We start from the raw sequence: 17966 nt of genomic DNA on the forward strand, positions 1-17966 counted from the left end.
CCCTCTAGTCCCTAGTAAAGCCTGTGCCTATAGTTTCCTAATAAGAATCGCTTAGCAAGTGAGTGGTCTCGGTTCCTCGGGGGCCGTCACTTTCAGGCGGCACGAAGGATTGCATAAAGGAGATCCGCCGCAGGGTGGAGCCGGCAGGTGGCCGAGTGTACCGTGCACCGCAGAGGCGTAGGCCCACTTAGGCGGGCTCTGGCACTCCTGCCTGCGGTGCCGCTCTGCGCAGGCGCGGCGGCAGCGCGACGTCCCTCACTTACGGCCGAAGCGGTTCGCGCTGGGAGTCGGTGGCGCCGTGCAGGGCACTTAGGAACCGACAGCATTGGCGCGGGTAATCAGCTCCCTGTCCTCCTCCTCCCACTGCTTCATCCTTGGGACGACCTCCGAGCCTCGCGATGCGACGCGGACGGCCAGTCGGCGGCCGGACCCAGCCCGCGCGTCTGCTGCCCGCGGGGGTGAGGGGCGGGGTCCCGGGCAGGGCTGCACCGCATCCTGGCGTCTTCCACTTGAAATCTCCCGGGTAACTAACTCGCGGCTCTTCTTGTTTTGCAAGACTGGTATCCGGTTGATTGCGGTTTGCAGGGTCCGCCATGGAGTCAGAGCAGATGCTGGAGGGACAGACACAGGTATCAGGAGGCCCTGGAATCAGAGTGGCGGTGTGCAGGGAGGCAGCGCGGGACGGGCGGATGTCTCTCTGTGACTATATTTTGTTTTCTAGGTTGCAGAAAACCCTCACTCTGAGTACGGGCTCACAGACAGCGTTGAGGTAACTCGCTCAGTTCCTCCGCCCCATCTATGGGTCTCTTGAGAGCTGGAGAAAACTTAGGATCGGTTTACTAGGCTACTGTGCACGAGGGAACACTTTGCTGCCGCGATCTCCTTAGTATCAGATTATAAGTGGCTTCTTTTACTAGCATGCTAATACTTGGCTAAAAATAAAGGTACTTTGTAAATGAAAGCTTAAATCCCGGAACCAGAGCTGAGTAGGTTTGGTTAGAAAAATAGAAGCTTCCTGGAGAAAATTTGTGTGTGAATGGGCGACTCGAGGGATTAAGTTCTGGTTAAAAAAGGGCAGGACCGCGTTTCCAAGCAGTTGTAGAAACAGGTATTAGAATTTACTCAATGCTTTGCTGTTTGTGAGATACAAACCAAACTAATTTGAATATATCTTCAGCTCCAGAGCGCTTAAAGTTGAGTAACTTGTTCAAGGTTAGTAGCAAGTGAGCTGAGCTTAGAAGTGTTTTCTCTTTTATTTATTATTATTATTACTATTATTATTTGTTCTCTGTCTGTCTCTGTCTCTCTGTCTCTCTGTCTCTCTCTCTCTCTTTCTCTCATAAGTGTGTGGAGGCCAGAGGGCACCCTTACAAAGTAGGATTTTTGCTTCCACCCTTAGGTGGGTTCTGGAGATGGGACTCAGGTTATCAGATGTGGGGGTAGCAAGCTCCTACACACTAAGCCATCCTGCCTGACCTAGAGCTGACTTTTACAAAAGGATTGCATTAGCTGGGCAGTGGTGGCGCATGTCTTTAATCCTAGTACTTGGAAGGCAGAGGCAGGCGGATTTCTGAGTTCGAGGCCAGCCTGGTCTACAGAATGAGTTCCAGGACAGCCAGGGCTACACAAAGAAACCCTGTCTGGGGGGGGGGGGAGGAAGGATTGCATTTTATTTATAATTGTGTTATCTCTCTGTCTCTCTCTTTGTTTCTCTGTCTCTCTGGTGTCTCTGTCTCTCTCCCTCCCTTCCTTTGTGTGCATGTGTGTGTGTGTATATATATATATATATATATATATATATATATATATATACATATATATACCTTTGCTTTTTCTATTTTTTTCCCCTGAGATAGGGTTTCATCAGCCCTGGCTGTCCTGGAACTCATTTGAATTTACAGAGAGCCACATGCCTCTGCCTCTTGGTGTTGGGAGTAAAGGCATGTGCCACCACACTGGGTTTCTGTATTTCTTTTTACTACTTTACGGGTGTTTTGCCTGAGTATATGTACATCAGAAGGTGGCGGCTGGAACTTGAGCTACAGACAGTTGTGAGCTACCATGTATGCTGGGAATTGGATGAGGATCTTTTGCAAGATGAATTGTTTCTCTCTCTCTCCTCTTCCTCCCACCCCTCGTCCGTCTCTCTCTCTCTCTCTCTCTCTCTCTCTCTCTCTCTCTCTGGCAGGGTTTCTCTGTATAGCCCTGGCTGTCCTAGAACTCACTCTGTAGATCAGGCTGGCCTCAAACTCAGAAATCCACCTGCTTCTTCCTCTTGAGTGCTTGGATTAAAGGTGCGCACCACCACTGCCCGCCTTGAAATTCATTTTATGTGCTTGGTTATTGTGCCTGCAAGCTTATCTGTGCCCCATGCACCTGCCTGCTGCCCACAGAGGCCAGAAGAGTGTGCCAGATTCTCCCTGGAATTAGAGTTGCAGACAGTTACGAACTACCATGTGGGTGCTGGGAACCAAGTTCAGGTCTTCTGCAAAAGCAGCCAGTGCTTCTAACTACCGAGCCTTCTCTCCAGTCCTGTCTTATGTTTTTAAGTGCCCAACTTTTTTACATTTGGGCTCAGGATTTGAACTCAGGTCCTTATGCTTGCTTGCAGAACAAGCTACCTGATTCCCCAAGCCATCTCTCTTAACCTTTTTACAGTTACATTTTTCACACCTTGTGTGTGTGTGTGTGTGTGTGTGTATGTATATGTATAGGTGTGCCGTGTGTGAGGTGCACTTGTTTACTGGTGGTGGGGATTGAACCCAGGCTTTTGACAGGCTGTGCCTGTGCTCTGCCACTGAGCTGTATCCCACCTCCAACCCATGCTAGTGTGTGTTTGTGTTTTAATGGATTCATGGACTTGGATCTTCAGGTTTCGTGTTTTCATGAAATTTGGGACAATTGTAGCCCTTGTTTAAACATTTCGTCAGATTTATTTGCTCATACTGTCCTCTATCTTGTTTTATTTTAGATCTTGATTTGTTCTTTGACAGTTCCATACATGTGTACAGTATATCTTGATCACATCCATTCCAAGGTTTCCCCTATCTTTCACCTACCAGCTTTCACCTGTACACCCCCCAGTTCCCCAAACCTGTTCCCTTTCATTTTTTAATCTATTGAGGCTCAGTGAGTCCAGTTAGTGCTGCCTGCTGGAGTGCTGGCTGATGTTGGGCAGTAACTGTCGCTGCAGTGAGTTTCATAGCTTCACTGAATTATAAGTTCAGGCTTCTTGCAGAAGACAGCAATCCTTCCATACCCCAGGTCTTCTGCTTCATGTTGGACAGTGTTCCCTGAGCCTTAGGGAATTGCACACAAGTTCCGTTTAGATATGTAGAGGTGAGTGCTAGCAAGCACTTTGACCACTTCTGAGTCTTTCTTTCTTGGTAACCACAACAGAAAGAGGCTTCTCTGCCCAAGGCTGAGAGCTGCACTAATCTATGGGTAGAAACAAATATTTAGGCAGTTTAACAACTGTTTTAGGGAAGCAGCAGTAGTAGGTGACTCTCTAAGGCCTATGGCCTGCAGAGCTGTAGGCTTTTGGCCAGGTATATATAGCAGGCAGGCATGTCTATGTCTCTGTGTAGCAGGCCACAAATCCAATCAGAAAGCAGTAGGTAACCCCTATATACCATCACACCACTGTAGCATCACACCACTGTAGCATCACACCACTGTAGCATCACACCACTGTAGCATCACACCACTGTAGCATCACTGGGCACATCTTGCCTGCTATGCAGGTATTATGGTATTTAGGATTTACGGATGGGATAATACTAATTTATATTTAGTATCCTTGTCTAGTCTGATATCTTATCTGTCTGTCTGTCTGTCTATGGTTAGTTTTTGAGATTTTTTTTGAGACAGAGTATCTATGTTTTCCTGGCTGTCCTGTTCCCCACTTTGATGACCAGGCTGGCCTGTGTGCTGGGATTAATGGTGCACCACCTTGCCTGACAATATATGTTATGTCTTGTTCTGTATTTTGTGAATTGATTTTTCTCTTTGTTATAGATGTTTCGTTTCATTTTCTCCACAGTACTTCCCTTCCTAAAACATTACTATTTGTAAAGGTTTGTTTTTATTTATGTGCATATGTGTGCTCCATAGGTGCTGGTTCCCTCTGCGGTCAGCAGACTGTCAGATTGTCTGGGCTGGGAATGCTGGGAAGTGAACCTGGGTCCTGTGTAAGAGTGGAAGTGCCCTTACTTGTTTGTTTGTTTGTTTGTTTTAAGAGTTTAGCCTGGGTGTGTTATCACACACCTTTAGAAATCCCAGCCCTGGGTCAGATGTGAGTGCAGCATGCCTTTAATCCCAGTATTTTATAAGCAGAGGCAGGTGGCTCTCTTGTGAGTTCAAGCCAGCCTGGTCTAACTAGTAGGTACAGGACAGCCAGGGCTGTTAGAGAAACCTGTAGTGAAAAAACAAAAAGTGAAGAAACCCCAGTTTTGAAGAGGGAGATGCAGATGGATGCCTGTGGTATCTAGGACAGCCAAGGGTATAAAATAGGCTGAATAGACTGTCTCTTCATTCTTGTCTCTCTCTCTCCCCCCCCCCTCTCTCTCTCTCTCTCACACACACACACACACACGTGCAATTTTCAGACTGTATATGCCTTGGACACACTGCTATGGTAAAATACCATGACCAAAAGTAACTTTGGGGACGAAAGGGTTTATTTCATCTTACAGTTTATAGTACAGGGAAGTCAAGGCAGGAGCTGGTGCAGAGGCCACCGAGGGATGCTGCTTACTGGCTTGCTCAGCTTGCCTGTAGAGCCAGCAGCCAGGAGTGCCACTATCCACAATGCGTGGGTCCTCTCACATCAATCACTAATCAAGAAATGCTCACGGGCTTGCCCGTGGGCCAGTGGGGGGGGGGGAGAATGTGGGGGGTGAGGGGGTGAATGTGGGGGGTGAGGGGGAGAATGTGGGGGGTGAGGGGGAGTTCTTAATGATGCCTCCTCCCAAATGATGGCTGTCTTCTAGCCTGTGTCAAGTTGGCATAAAAACTAGTCAGTACCGTGTATGAGTGTTTTGTCTGCACATATGTATGCGTGCTACAGGCATGTTTGGTGCCTGCAGAGGTCAGAAGGGGCAGATACTCTGCAACTGGTAATGAGCTACCATGCAGGTGCTGGGAACCAAACCTGGGTTGCTCTCCAAGAGCAACTAGTGCCCTTAACCACGGAGCCATATTTCTTAGCCCCCATTTTATTATGTTTTGAGTTGATTCTTTCTGTCTTTTCCGTGTGTTCTGGGAATTGCGCAGTAACTGCCTTTGCCTACTGAACCATCTCATGGGTCTTGCCTAATAATTTTCTTTCTCTTTTTTTGAGACAGTCTCACTATGTATGTGGTCTTGTCTGTCCTTCAATTCACTGTGCAGACCAGACTGGCCTCAAACTCCCAGAGATCCTTCTGCCTCTGTTTCCTGAGTGCTGGGAAGAAAGGTGTGAGCCACCCTCACTGCCTGATAATTCCAGGATACTCTGCTGGGTATTATGAATTTTAATTTGTAGAGTATTAGATATTTTTTTAAACAGTCTTGAGTGTTGTCCTAGAACATAGCTATTTTAAAACAGTTTGATTTTTTTTCTTTAAAATAAATTTAAATTCTTTTTTTTTTTTTTTTAAATTTAATTTTCTGAGTACATTGTAGCTGTCTTCAGATGCACCAGAAGAGGGCATTGGATCCTGTTACAGGTGGTTGTGAGCCACCATGTGGTTGCTGGGAATTGAACTCAGGCCCTCTGGAAGAGCGGTCAGTGCTCTTAACACCTGAGCCATCTTTACACTCCTGGGTGACTTTTTTTTTTTTTTTTTTTTGGTTTTTTGGATTTGGTTTTTTGGAGACAGGGTTTCTCTGTATAGCCCTAACTGTCCTGGAACTCACTCTGTAGACCAGGCTGGCCTCGAACTCAGAAATTCTCCTGCCTCTGCCTCCCAGAGTGCTGGGATTACAGGTGTGTGCCACCAACGCCCAGCTTTCTGGTTGACTTTTTAAGGCTTACTTTAACTTTTGTCAGATGGGGCCAGACCAGCCTTTAATTTAGGCCTGATTTTATTGTTTGCTGTTCTACTTAATGTTCCATGTATTTTGAGTCTCTGCTGCTCTGGATCATGTGTTGGCTCAAGAAGTATTCCTGAGTCTCTGCTGCTCTGGATCATGTGTTGGCTCAAGAAGTATTCCTGAGTCTCTGCTGCTCTGGATCATGTGTTGGCTCAAGAAGTATTCCCGAGTCGTTCAGACAGTTTTTCCCTGGTGTCTGGTAGCTCTGAGTATAGATGGTCTCTTCCTGTGTATCCCTCCTGCACACACAGCTTTCTCCTTGGAGTCCTGTGCCTTGGATTATAGCTGCTTTGGTTTCCCACGGTTTTTTAACACTTCTCAAGTGAGTGGGGCTGCTAGGCTCTGCTCAGTCTCCTTTGCTACCTCCTGAAAGTTCTCTAAGAGCACGCAGTAAGCAAGCAGCCGCCACAGGGTGCTGTGTGTCCCTTTGTGGGTACCATACTACACCATGACAATTGTTTGTGCTCCTAAAGCCCACCTCAGCTCTCTCCCTCTGCTGTTTCTGTAACACACTGTGGTCTTTCTGTTTTCATGTTTGGGGTGTGCTTGTATCATGTGCATTTAGGTTAATCCCTAATACTGACTTTATTTTACCCGTCATTGTCGTGAGCAAGCACCCCGACAGAGCACTTAAGGACAGCAGGGTTTATCTCGGTTTATAGTTTTGGGGTACAGTCCGTCACCGAGGGAAAGTCAGAGTTGGGGAGCTTGAAGCGGGTGGTCATTTGTGTCCACAGTCAGGAAGAAGAGCACAAGAAAGGCCCCTGCTCAGTTCAGCTGGATTTTGTCTTTCTGTGCCGTCCAGAACAGAAGCTGTGCATAGGGTGCTGCTCTGCCCTCCTTTATGGTGGAGTTTCCTTACCTCAGTTAACCTAAGCAAGATAATCCTTTCTGGGCAAGCCCAGAGAGGAACTTAATCTAGACAATCCTTTACAGGTGCACTCGGAGTCTTATTTCCTACACGTTTCTAGATGCTGCCATGTTGATAATCGATAACTTTCACACTGACTTATCTAGAATTAAGCGTAGTAGCTTGAGTGAAATTGGTTAAGGAGGATATTATAGGAATTGTTTCTTTTTTGTAATGATTTATTTAAACATTTTAATTTGTCTGAATTTGTGTGTGTGTGTGTGAGATAGAGAGAGAGCGAGAGCGAGAGCGAGAGCGAGAGCGAGAGCGAGAGAGAGAGAGAGAGAGAGAGCGAGAGAGCGAGAGAGCGAGAGAGCGAGAGAGCGAGAGAGCGAGAGAGCGTGCAGAGAATAGTGCCTGTAAAGGTGTCAGGTCCTCTAGGGGCTGGATAACAGGCATTTGTGAGCTGCCTGGTGTGGGTGCCGGGATGGGGGTCTGCTGGAAGAGTATTCAGTATAACAGCCCTGGGTGTCCTGGAACTTGCTTTAAAAAAAAAATTTAGCTGGGTGGTGGTGGCGCACGCCTGTAATCCCAGCACTCTGGAAGGCAGAGGCAGGTGGATTTCTGAGTTTGAGGCCAGCCTGGTCTACAGAGTGAGTCCCAGGACAGCCAGGAATATACAGAGAAACCCTGTCTCAAAAAAAAAAAAAGATTTATTTATTTCATTTATATTAGTATAGTGTAGCTGTCTTCAGGCACACCAGAAGAAGGCGTTGGATCCCATTACAGATGGTTGTGAGCCACCATGTGGTTGCTGGTAATTGAACTCAGGACCTCTGAAGAACAGTCAGTGCTTTTAACAATTAGCCATCTCTCCAGCCCCAGCATTGCTGTTTCTTATTGGAGAGGTGTTGTAATAGCGTGTAAATGAGTAGTCCTTTTGGGAGGTGAATATACAAATACTCTGATAAGTTAGGACTGTGTCTTTTACTACAACTAAAACCAAACTATTTTAAAATTAATTAACTTACTTTATGTGTATGTGTGTGTGCTTGAGTGTAAGTCTGTACCAAGGAGACCAGAGAGGGCATCAGAGGGCATCAGATCTCTTGGGACTAGAGTTATAGGCATTTGTGAAGTCTCCATGTGAGTGCTGGGAACCAAATCCAGGTCTTCAAGAACAGTGTCACCCTTAACTGCAGAGTCATCTCTCCAGCCACGAGATGAAGTTTTTTTTTTTGGTCTTTTGGATTTTTTTTTTTTTTTTTTTGAGACAGGGTTTCTCTGTGTAGCCCTGGCTGTCCTGGAACTCACTCTGTAGATCAGGCTGGCCTCGAACTCAGAAATCCGCCTGCCTCTGCCTCCCAGAGTGCTGGGATTAAAGACGTGCGCCGCCACCCCGCCACCACCACCCTTGAGATGAACTTTTTGGATGCTGGGATTTGAACTCATAACCTTTGGAAGAATAGTCAGTGCTCTTACCCGTTGAGCCATCTCTCTCCTTCCCCTGAGATGAAGTTTTTGAAGAAGAAAAAAAATTTTTTTTTACTGTATATTTAGTTGTGTGCCTGTGCGTACGCACTTGTAAAAATCTTGGATCTTTCTTCAGAAAGTCAAATGTGCCAGGTGGTTGTACAGGCCAATAATCTCAGCACTAGCACCTGCGTTTGGAAGTTCAAGGTGAGGGTTGGGCATGGCGGCTCACACCTTGAGTCTCCCAGCACTTGGGAGGTCTTTAGGCAGATCTTATGAATTTGGAGCTAGCCTGGTCCATATGTCAGTTCCAGGACAGCCAGGACTACATAAGGAAAAAAAAGCGTGCGCTTGTGTCTGTGTCTGTGTCTGTGTGTGTGTGTCTCTCTCTTTCTGTGTGTGTGTGTGTGTGTGTGTGTGTGTGTGTGTATGGGGCGGACAAGACTGCAGAGTGAAAATGTTTGTATGAAATACAGGCATTGGCGCTGCAGAATCTGCAGGCGTCAGGAGCACTCAGTTGCTTTTGCAGAGGTCTGGTGTTGGAGTCCCAACCCCGCTTGGCAGCTCATGATTCTAGTTCCAGGGGTCTGATGCCCTCTTCTGGCCTCTTTGGGCACTTGGTGCACATATATTCATACAGGCAAAGTATCATACCCATAAAATAATAATACAATAGAAAAAATGTTTGAATTTCTTTTGGGGGAGAGATTTGGTGTCCTTCCCATTAGTTCTTGTTTTGCTCTCCAAATAGTCTTGTACTTTGGGATATTCATGCATTGTTCTCTTACATCCCTAGAGAATAGTTGAAAATGAGAAGATTAATGCAGAAAAGTCATCGAAACAGAAGGTGGATCTCCAGTCCTTGCCCACCCGTGCCTACCTGGACCAGACAGTTGTGCCTATCTTATTACAGGGACTCGCTGTGCTCGCAAAGGAAAGGTGAGAGGCGGGAGATGAAGCGGGGCTCCACCCGCACTGCCAGTGCTTGTGGGTGGTGGATTTTGCTGTAATGTTTTCATTCAAGGATGTCCAACTTGTTATTTTTATTTTATAATTACATTTTTATGTGGTGTGTGTGTGTGGGGGGGGGTGTATGTATGGGTTTGTGTTCTGTGGTAGACATATGGAGGTCAACTTTTGGGAATCCAGTTCTTTTCTTCCACCATGTGGATCTTGGGGATTGAACTTAGGTTGTCAGGCTTAGTAGCAACCACCTGTACCCGCTGAGTCATCCCATTGCTGCTAAACTTTTATTAAGTAATTAATTTTATTAAGTAATTAATTATTTTTGTTTTTGTTTTTCAAGACAGGGTTTTTCTATGTAGCCTTGGCTATCCTGGAACTTGCTCTGTAGATCAGGTTGGCCTAGAAGTCAGGGATCCACTTGTCTCTGCCTCCTGAGTACTGAAACTCAAGGTGTGTGTCACCACTACCTGGCTACAAACACACACACACACACACACACACACACACTCACACACTCACACACTCACACACACAGATTTATTTATTTGTTTTATGTATGTGAGTAGACTGTCAGTCCCTTCAGACCCATCAGAAGAGGGCATCAGGTTCGTTATAGATGTGAGACCCCATGTCGTTGCTGGGAATTGAATTCAGGGCTTCTGGAAGAGCAGTCAGTACTCTTTTTTTTTTTTTTAAAGATTTATTTATTTTTATTTACATGAGCACACTGCAGCTGTCTTCAGACACAGCAGAAGAGGGCATCAGATCCCATTACAGATGGTTGTGAGCCACCATGTGGTTGCTGGGATTTGAACTCAGGACCTCTGGAAGAGCAGTCAGTGCTCTTAACTACTGAGCCATCTCTCCAGCCCCAGTCAGTACTCTTAACGTCTGAGCCTTCTCTCCAGCCCCCTAAAATTATATTTTTACAAAATTACTTCATTTTATGTGTGGTTCTTTTGCTGGGTGTGCTTGTACGCCATGTGGGCCAGTTGGACTTTGAGATGGCTGTGAATCACCGTGTGGTACTGGGATTTGAACCCTATTCCTCTGGAAGAAGAGGTGGAGCTCTTAACCACTGAGCCATCTCTCCAACTTCTGGTTTTAAACTTTTTAAAAACATGTCAGCTATAGCGTTACAATTTGGACATTACATTTTTTTAGGCTAGTCCGAGGACTTTGGTTTGCATATAATATCTTAAATTTTTTACTTAAGGACAACATTGTCCTAGGAAATCTTCATTGCTATAATTAAATTACAATAATACCACAGTAAACTTAGCTGTTTTCCTGTTGCTTTTTTTCCCTTTTTGAGGCCTGTGGCCTAGGCTAGTTTTGAATTTACTCTATAGCTAAGGATGATTTTGAACTTCTGATCCAGTGCTTGGATTACAGAAGTATGATCCCAATTCCGGTTTATGTGGTTCTTGGGGTTGAACCCAGGGCCCTTAGTATGCTGTCTAATTACTCTGCCTGCAGAGTACTGTCCCTGGTCTTTCTTGTGTGACAGCCCTGCAGGTCAGGCTGACCTTGACCTCTGACCCTGTGCCTCTCCTGCTAGCATTTCCAGATCCGCTGTCCCTGCTGTTGAGACTGAGGTGGATCTCCTCTTGTTACTGTGTTTTAGCTGCTTCGCACCTGTGCTTGCTTATTTTCTTTTCTTAGATTTATTTATTATATGTGAGTACACTGTAGCTGTCTTCAGACACACCAGTAGAGGGTGTCAGATCTCATTACCAATGGTTGTGAGCCAACATGTGGTTGCTGGGATTTGAACTCAGGACTTTCAGAAGAGCAGTCAGTGCTCTTAACTGCTAAGTCATCTTTCCAGTCCCTTGCTTATTTTTTAAATGACTAATTATTAAGAGTTTGTTTTCTACTTGAATATGTTTTGACTTTGTATAGTGTTTGACATATTGTGATGTTCACTTTAGTTTTTATTTCTGTCCAGTAATTTGCTCCTTAAACTTTTCTAGTGTCATTTCGGCTCAAGAACAGGATTGTTAGAAACTCTTGATGGTACCGGCTGGGCTTCAGACTGAGACTCCTGCGCATGCCTAGCGAGCATCCCACTACTAAGCCCCACTCCCAGCTGGCGCTAGGGGCTTTGCTCACAATGGCTTTGTTTCTAAGCAGTTGCTTCTTTCTTTGGGAGCAGTTCTCTTTTTTTTCTGCATGTATCTGAATAGTCCTTACATGAATTCGTTTTTTGTGTTTTGTTTTATTTTTTACTTATTTCATTCATTCGTTCATTTATTTTTTAAATTTATTTATTTTATGTATGTACTTACATTGTAGCTGTCTTCAGACACACCAGAAAAGGGCATCAGATTCCATTACAGATAGCTGTGAGCCACCATGTGGTTGCTGGGAATTGAACTCAGGACCTCTGATAGAGCAGACAGTCAGTACTCTTAACCACTGAGCCATCTCTCCAGCTCTTTTATTTTTGTTTTGTTTTTCTGAGACATGGTTTCTTTGTATAGCCCTGGCTGTCTCGGAACTCATTCTGTAGACCAGGCTGGCCTCAAACTCAGAAATCCACCTGCCTCTGCCACCCAAGTGCTGGGATCAAAGGTATGCACCACCACTGTCGAGCTCTCTTTTTAATAAAAAAATTTTAAAAAATTTTTAGCGTGCGTGCGTGCGTGCGTGCACGCACGTGTGTGCGTGTGTGCGTGTGTGCGTGTGCGTGTGTGTGTGTGTGTTTGTGTGTGCATGCACGCGTGCCTGTGTTTGTGTATATTATTACCTAATTGTGTGTCTGCACAGCATGGATAACTGGTGTCCACAGAGGCTGGAAGCAGGAATAGGATCCCCTAGAACTGGCATTATGACTGTTTGTTAGGCAGCAGTGGTTGCTGGGAATCAAACCTAGGTCCTCTGACAGGGCAGGCCACGCCCTGCCCTTAACCACTGTGCCATCTCTCTAGCCCTGTGTTTTTTTTTTCTTTTTAAATCAGGAGAGTCACGGGAAAGTTGTGCTGGCCCCGAATTTGCTATGCACCTAAAGAAGGCTGTTAGCGCCTCATTTGCATACTGTGCTCCAGGTCCGGCTATCCTACCCAGCTCCTAAATTATTTTCATGTAAACAAATATAATAAGCAAATCTGATTTGTAAACTAGTCAGTTTTTATTAGGTGCATATTATGTTTTAAATCTAGAACAGTAATAACCTCTGTGGTATACTGACGAAAGGCTGGCTTGCTTCTTGTGAGTTATTAACCTAGAACAAATGTATTAGTTGCACTTTTTGTCATTTCTGGTTGTGTGTGCATATGCATGTATGTATGCCGGGGTATGAGTGTGCAGGTCAGAGGACAGTTTGCAGGAGATGGCTTTCTCTTTCTACCATGGGATTGAGCTCAGGTTGTCAGGCGTGGCTGGCAGCAAGGGTCTTACCCGAGAAGCCTCTTGCTAGCCTAGATGTGTTAGTTTATATAAAAGACATCTGTCCTGGTTGTGAAGTACACGCCTCTAGTCCAGCACTTCAGCAGAGGCAGGCAGATCTGCTGGTTGAGTTTCAGGCCAGCCATGGTTATGTGATGTGACATGGTCTCTAACATAAGTGGGGCTGACAAGGGTGTGCTCTTGCAGAGGACCTGGATTTGTTTCTCAGGAGATACATGGGGCTCAAGTCCATCTGTAACTCTAGTTTCAGGGCATTTGATGCCCTCTTCTGGTCTCTGGGCACAATTATACATGCAGGCAAAACACGCGCACACACACTCTGTGCTCAATAAAGCACAAGCTTGGAATACTCATAGCCTGTACTAACCTGACTAAGTGAAGACACTAAATACTGTGTTTTGTTTTTGTTTGGTCACTATTTTTATAAAATAAGATGTATGACTGACTATTGTTTTGTCTCTGCTCTTGATGACTAAATGTGGTTGGGCTGGAGTTACAGCTTGGTGGTAGATTGCTGCCCTGGCATGCCTGAGGCCCCAGGCCCCAGCTTCAGTCCCCAACACAACCCCCAAAAAGGAAATCTTTTATATTTTTTTCTTTTTTCCAAAGAAGGCTGATAGGTTAGAAAATCTAGTTAATAATTTGATTTTTTTTTTTTTTTTTGAGACAGGGTTTCTCTGTGTAGCCCTGGCTATCCTGGAACTCATTCTAGACCAGGCTGGCCTCGAACTCAGAAATCTGCCTGCTTCTGCCTCCCAAGTGCAGGGATTAAAGGCGTGCGCCACCACTGCCTGGCTTAATTTGATTTTTTAATCACTAGTATTGTTTTATTTGGACAGGGTGCTACTTACGTGGCCTAAATTGGTTTCAGATTTTCTTTGTAGCTTAGTTGACCTTGAACTTCTGCTCTTTCTACCTCTGCTCTGAAGTGCTAGGATTATAGGTGTGTACAGCTGTGCATGATTATAATTTTAAGTACTTCTGTTATGTGCTAGAAGAAAAAAAACCTCCAGGATAATTTCAACGAAGAAGATATTTGTAACTATAATAAGCAAAGAGCTGTAGCAAAATAAGTCACTAGGCTAACTTAATTTTTGTGAAGTTCTGTGTGTAGGTAGCTCAGAAGATGACTCTGGTAGGATGTGTTGGTGTAAACAGTTGGGAGGCTGAGGCATGAGGGTGGTGAGTTCCTGGTAGAGTAGTGTATGCAACTGTTGTCCTCAGGAAACAGAAAAGGGAAAGGCTGGAGCTGTACTGTAGCTCAGGGTACTTGATGTACATGCTGTTTAAAGTACAAAGGGACATTTTTTTAAGTTTAAATAATTGATCAATTAAACTTACAGAGTTCTGCCTGCCTCTTCCTAGTGCTGGCAATAAAGGCATTTGAGTGATGGAGCTGGGGAGCCTGAGGCAGGTGGATCTTTGAGTTGGAGGTCAGCCTGTTCTCCTGAGCAAGTACCAGGACAGCCAGGGCTACACAGAGAAACCCTCTAGGAACAAAAAGGCAAAACCAAGCCTGGTGGTAGCGGCACCCACCTTTAATCCCATCCCTTGGCCAGCAGATGTCTGAGCTCAGGGCCAGTCTGGCCAGCCTGATCTAGAGCAAGTTCTAGAATAGCAGAGAACAAAAGCAAAAGCAAAGGAGAAGTGTGTGCGCTTGTGAGCTGGCTCAGCGGTTATGAGCACTGGCTGCCCTTCCCGAAGTCCTGAGCTCAATTTCCAGCAACTCCATGGCTATTCTGGAACTCACTCTGTGGACCAGGCTGGCCTTAGAGTCATTGATTCTCTGCCTCCGGAATTAAAGGCAAGTGCTACCATCCAACCGGCTAATAAATCTCCTACCCTCCCCCTCCCCCCCCCCAAAAAGGTGTGTGCCACCATGCCTAGCACAAGGGACTATACTTTTTTATAGTGGTAAATCAGTGCTCCATTTGCTCACTTCCTTTCCTCCCCTCTCCCTAACACTGCCTTTTTGAGTGAAATCTCATCTTGTGCCCTTGGCTGGCCTGGAATTTGCTATGTGGACCAGACAGATGTAGAACCCAAGAGGTCGATCTGCCTCTGGCTTCCAAGTCATGAGACTACAGGGATGTGTCACTATGTCTGGCCTGTCTTTTGCTTTCTTTTCCTTTTCATCTACCTCCCTGCCTCCTTTTCTCTGTGTGTCTCTGTGTAGCCAAGGCTGCCCTCAGATTTACTACATCAAGTGAGCTTGCGTTCCAGGCAACTGTCCCACACCTGCGATGCAGTGCCCAGCCTTGGCCTTTCTGTTTCTCTGTAGCTCCAGTCCCCCAAGTCCTGGGATTGCTGGTGTGCACCGCTAACCACTACCTGTTCAATATGTTGGACGGTGTGGGAGGGAGGATTTTGCTCTTTTGTACTGGTTGGTTTTGCACTTGATAAGTATACCTGGTTGGTTTGGAACTAGGACTAACAGACTTGCCACTGTGCTGAGCTTTTAGTATGCCTTTTGAAGCAGTAGTTCCCCAAAAGTCAATATAGGTTTTCAGCAAGAATAACTTACATAAATGAATATGGAGTTAGACCTTTAACATTTATCAGTGGTTTTCTGAGGTGTGAATTGGTTGTTATAGCATCTTAAATATTAACTTAAAATATGTAGGTTTGCAAGATTGCTTGTGGAGTAAAGAGACTCACCACCAAGCCGTACGAGCCTTGTTTGATCCCTGGGACCCACGTGATAGAAGGAGAGACCTAATTCTCAAAAGTCCTCTGACTTCTACAGAAGTGCCAGGCTTTCCACAAAACAAATGTAAAAGAAGATTTACATCTTTTTACAGTGGTGGCGCACGCCTTTAATCCCAGCACTTGGGAGGCAGAGCCAGGCGGATTTCTGAGTTCTAGGCCAGCCTGGTCTACACAGAGAAACCCTGTCTCAAAAAAATACAAAACCAAACAAACACAAAAAACAAAAGCCTGGCCGTGGTGGTGTACGCCTTTAATCCCTGCACTTGGGAGGCAGAGGCAGGCGAATTTCTGAGTTCGAGGCCAGCCTGGTCTACACAGAGAAACCCTGTCTCAAAAAAATACAAAACCAAACAAACACAAAAAACAAAAGCCAGGCAGTGGTGGTGTACGCCTTTAATCCCTGCACTTGGGAGGCAGAGGCAGGCGGATTTCTGAGTTCGAGGCCAGCCTGGGCCTACAGAGTGAGTTCCAGGACAGCCAGGACTACACAGAGAAACCCTGTCTTGCGGGGAGAAAAGTTTAAAAAGCAGCAGTTTTCTAAATGATTGTTGATGCCTCTGATCAGTCACCATGAGTTCGGCTGTGTACCAGTTGCTAGTGGCATGTCCTTTCTTGTTCTTCTGCTGGAGGACAATACTTAGGAAACTATATATACTGTAGGCATTCAGCTTGATGAGGTTCTCGCTGTGTAGCTCTGCCTGGCCTGGAACTGGCTGTGTAGACTGACTAGCTAGCCTTAACTACCAGAGATCTGTCTCCAGAATGCTGGGACTGAAAGGTGTGCTCCACCTGCACTAAAGTAAGCTGGCCACTGCCTGCATCCTGGAGTCTCCATGGTGACTCTTCTCCTCGGCTGTGTTTGGGCTCAGGGGTAAAGGCACTGGTGTAGGGGAGGCCAGGAGAGAACCAGGGCTCCATAGAGTTGCCCTGACCTCCACATGGGTGAGACATGTCTCTCTCCCATGGTTACATGCACTTAGAATGAATAAAGATTAAACAAGGCCCTTTGTGTTTATAACTGGTTTTAAGGTACAAAGCAATTTAAGATACTTTAAACTTTAATTTTGGCTCCTTAATTAATGAGGAGGCCCCTTTGCCTATCTCATTTACCATATTTATTACGAATAGCTTTTCACTGTCACATGAAAATTGAACAGGTGCATTTAAAAAAATGTTTAAATTACCATAAGTATAGATCATCTCTCTAACCCTGGTTTCTTTTTGTTTACAGACCACCAAATCCCATTGAGTTTCTAGCATCTTATCTTTTAAAAAATAAGGCACAGTTTGAAGATCGAAATTGATTTCTTGGGAAGAAAAGAAACATTTGGTTGCTACTGTAGATTTACATGATTACGAGGCAGCTTTAATTGCCATGATTCCCCTCCCCACTCTGGAAGTCTAAGAACCTTCAGGACCACGGAACTCACTTCTGGAGTTGCAGAAGAGAGCATATCCCTGTCTGATTTAATCACCATACTTATTTAATGAGTATCATCTGTGCAATTTTTTTCTCAGATTGTCTTTTGCTTTGTTTTTAAAAAGACCTTCAAAATAAACTGTTAAAACACCTTTATTTTATAGTTGTTGTACATGACAAGTATTTTTGTGTCCATGGTTGCTTGTATTTTTGAGCGTGGTAACCTTGCAGTAATTACATAATAGCCACCATATTTTGGTATTTTACTTAAGTGATCTCTTGACTTGAACACTGCAGAGCAGCTCTTCCCCCATCTCACAGACAAGAAGGCAGGAGACCTTGCTGAAGACAACACTCGCTGGTAAGTGCTTCCATGGGAATTCAACCCAGCTCTCCCAACCATCTGAGATGAGTAACAGGTGTGCTGGCTTCTCAGGATTGGGACATCTCTGCTGGGGGCGGGAGGGGTGACATCCTAGAGTATTTGTAGCTGTCAGAGGACCCAGTTTTGATCTCAGCACCCCACATAGTGGCTCACCACTGTAACTCCAGTTTCAGGTCATAGGACCCCCCTCTTCTGACTAGGCACACACACCATGCACATACATTCAGGCAAATCGTACACATAAAATTAACAGGAAACAGGCCGTTTTCAAGTGTATTCCTCTTGTTCCCTATGAAGAAACTGAGATAGCTCACCAGCTCTGAGAAACTTGTGGTGAGAGCTAGGGAACACTTTTACTCTTCTCTGGTGGGCATGAAGTCTCCCCTTGGGCAGTATGGGCAGTAGAGAGGTAGGATTCTGCTGCATCAGATGTCTGCTGGGCTCATTAAGTAGACAGTCCATGTGCCCATTGTCACATCTTAGTCATCTAGTTCAAAATAAAAGTAGCACTAAAGTTGAGAACCCTGCACTGGAAGCATACTAATCTTGTCTTCAAGTTAAATGGCTTTGCAAAGGTTAGGTTAACAAGATACATTTGGTAATTACCCTTAATGGCCAGGGTGATGGTGTGTGTGTGTGTGGGGGGGGTTGTTTTGTTTTGTTTTTTGTTTTTTTTT

The 17966-nt window shown here is 45.3% G+C and overlaps 1 protein-coding gene across 1 annotated transcript; it reads left to right on the plus strand.

Moving 5' to 3' along the window:
• The first annotated feature begins 220 nt into the window (after positions 1 to 220).
• Dpy30 (dpy-30 histone methyltransferase complex regulatory subunit) lies at positions 221 to 17065 on the plus strand. The gene is made up of 5 exons (XM_052186295.1): positions 221 to 334; positions 557 to 629; positions 722 to 769; positions 9195 to 9337; positions 16716 to 17065. The coding sequence occupies exons 2-5, from the start codon at positions 594 to 596 to the stop codon at positions 16786 to 16788; spliced, it is 300 nt and encodes a 99-aa protein (XP_052042255.1). The 5' UTR covers positions 221 to 334; positions 557 to 593; the 3' UTR covers positions 16789 to 17065.
• Positions 17066 to 17966: the final 901 nt, after the last annotated feature.

This window comes from Apodemus sylvaticus, chromosome 6 (assembly GCF_947179515.1).
Source record: "Apodemus sylvaticus chromosome 6, mApoSyl1.1, whole genome shotgun sequence".
NCBI classification, from domain to species: Eukaryota; Metazoa; Chordata; class Mammalia; order Rodentia; family Muridae; genus Apodemus; species Apodemus sylvaticus.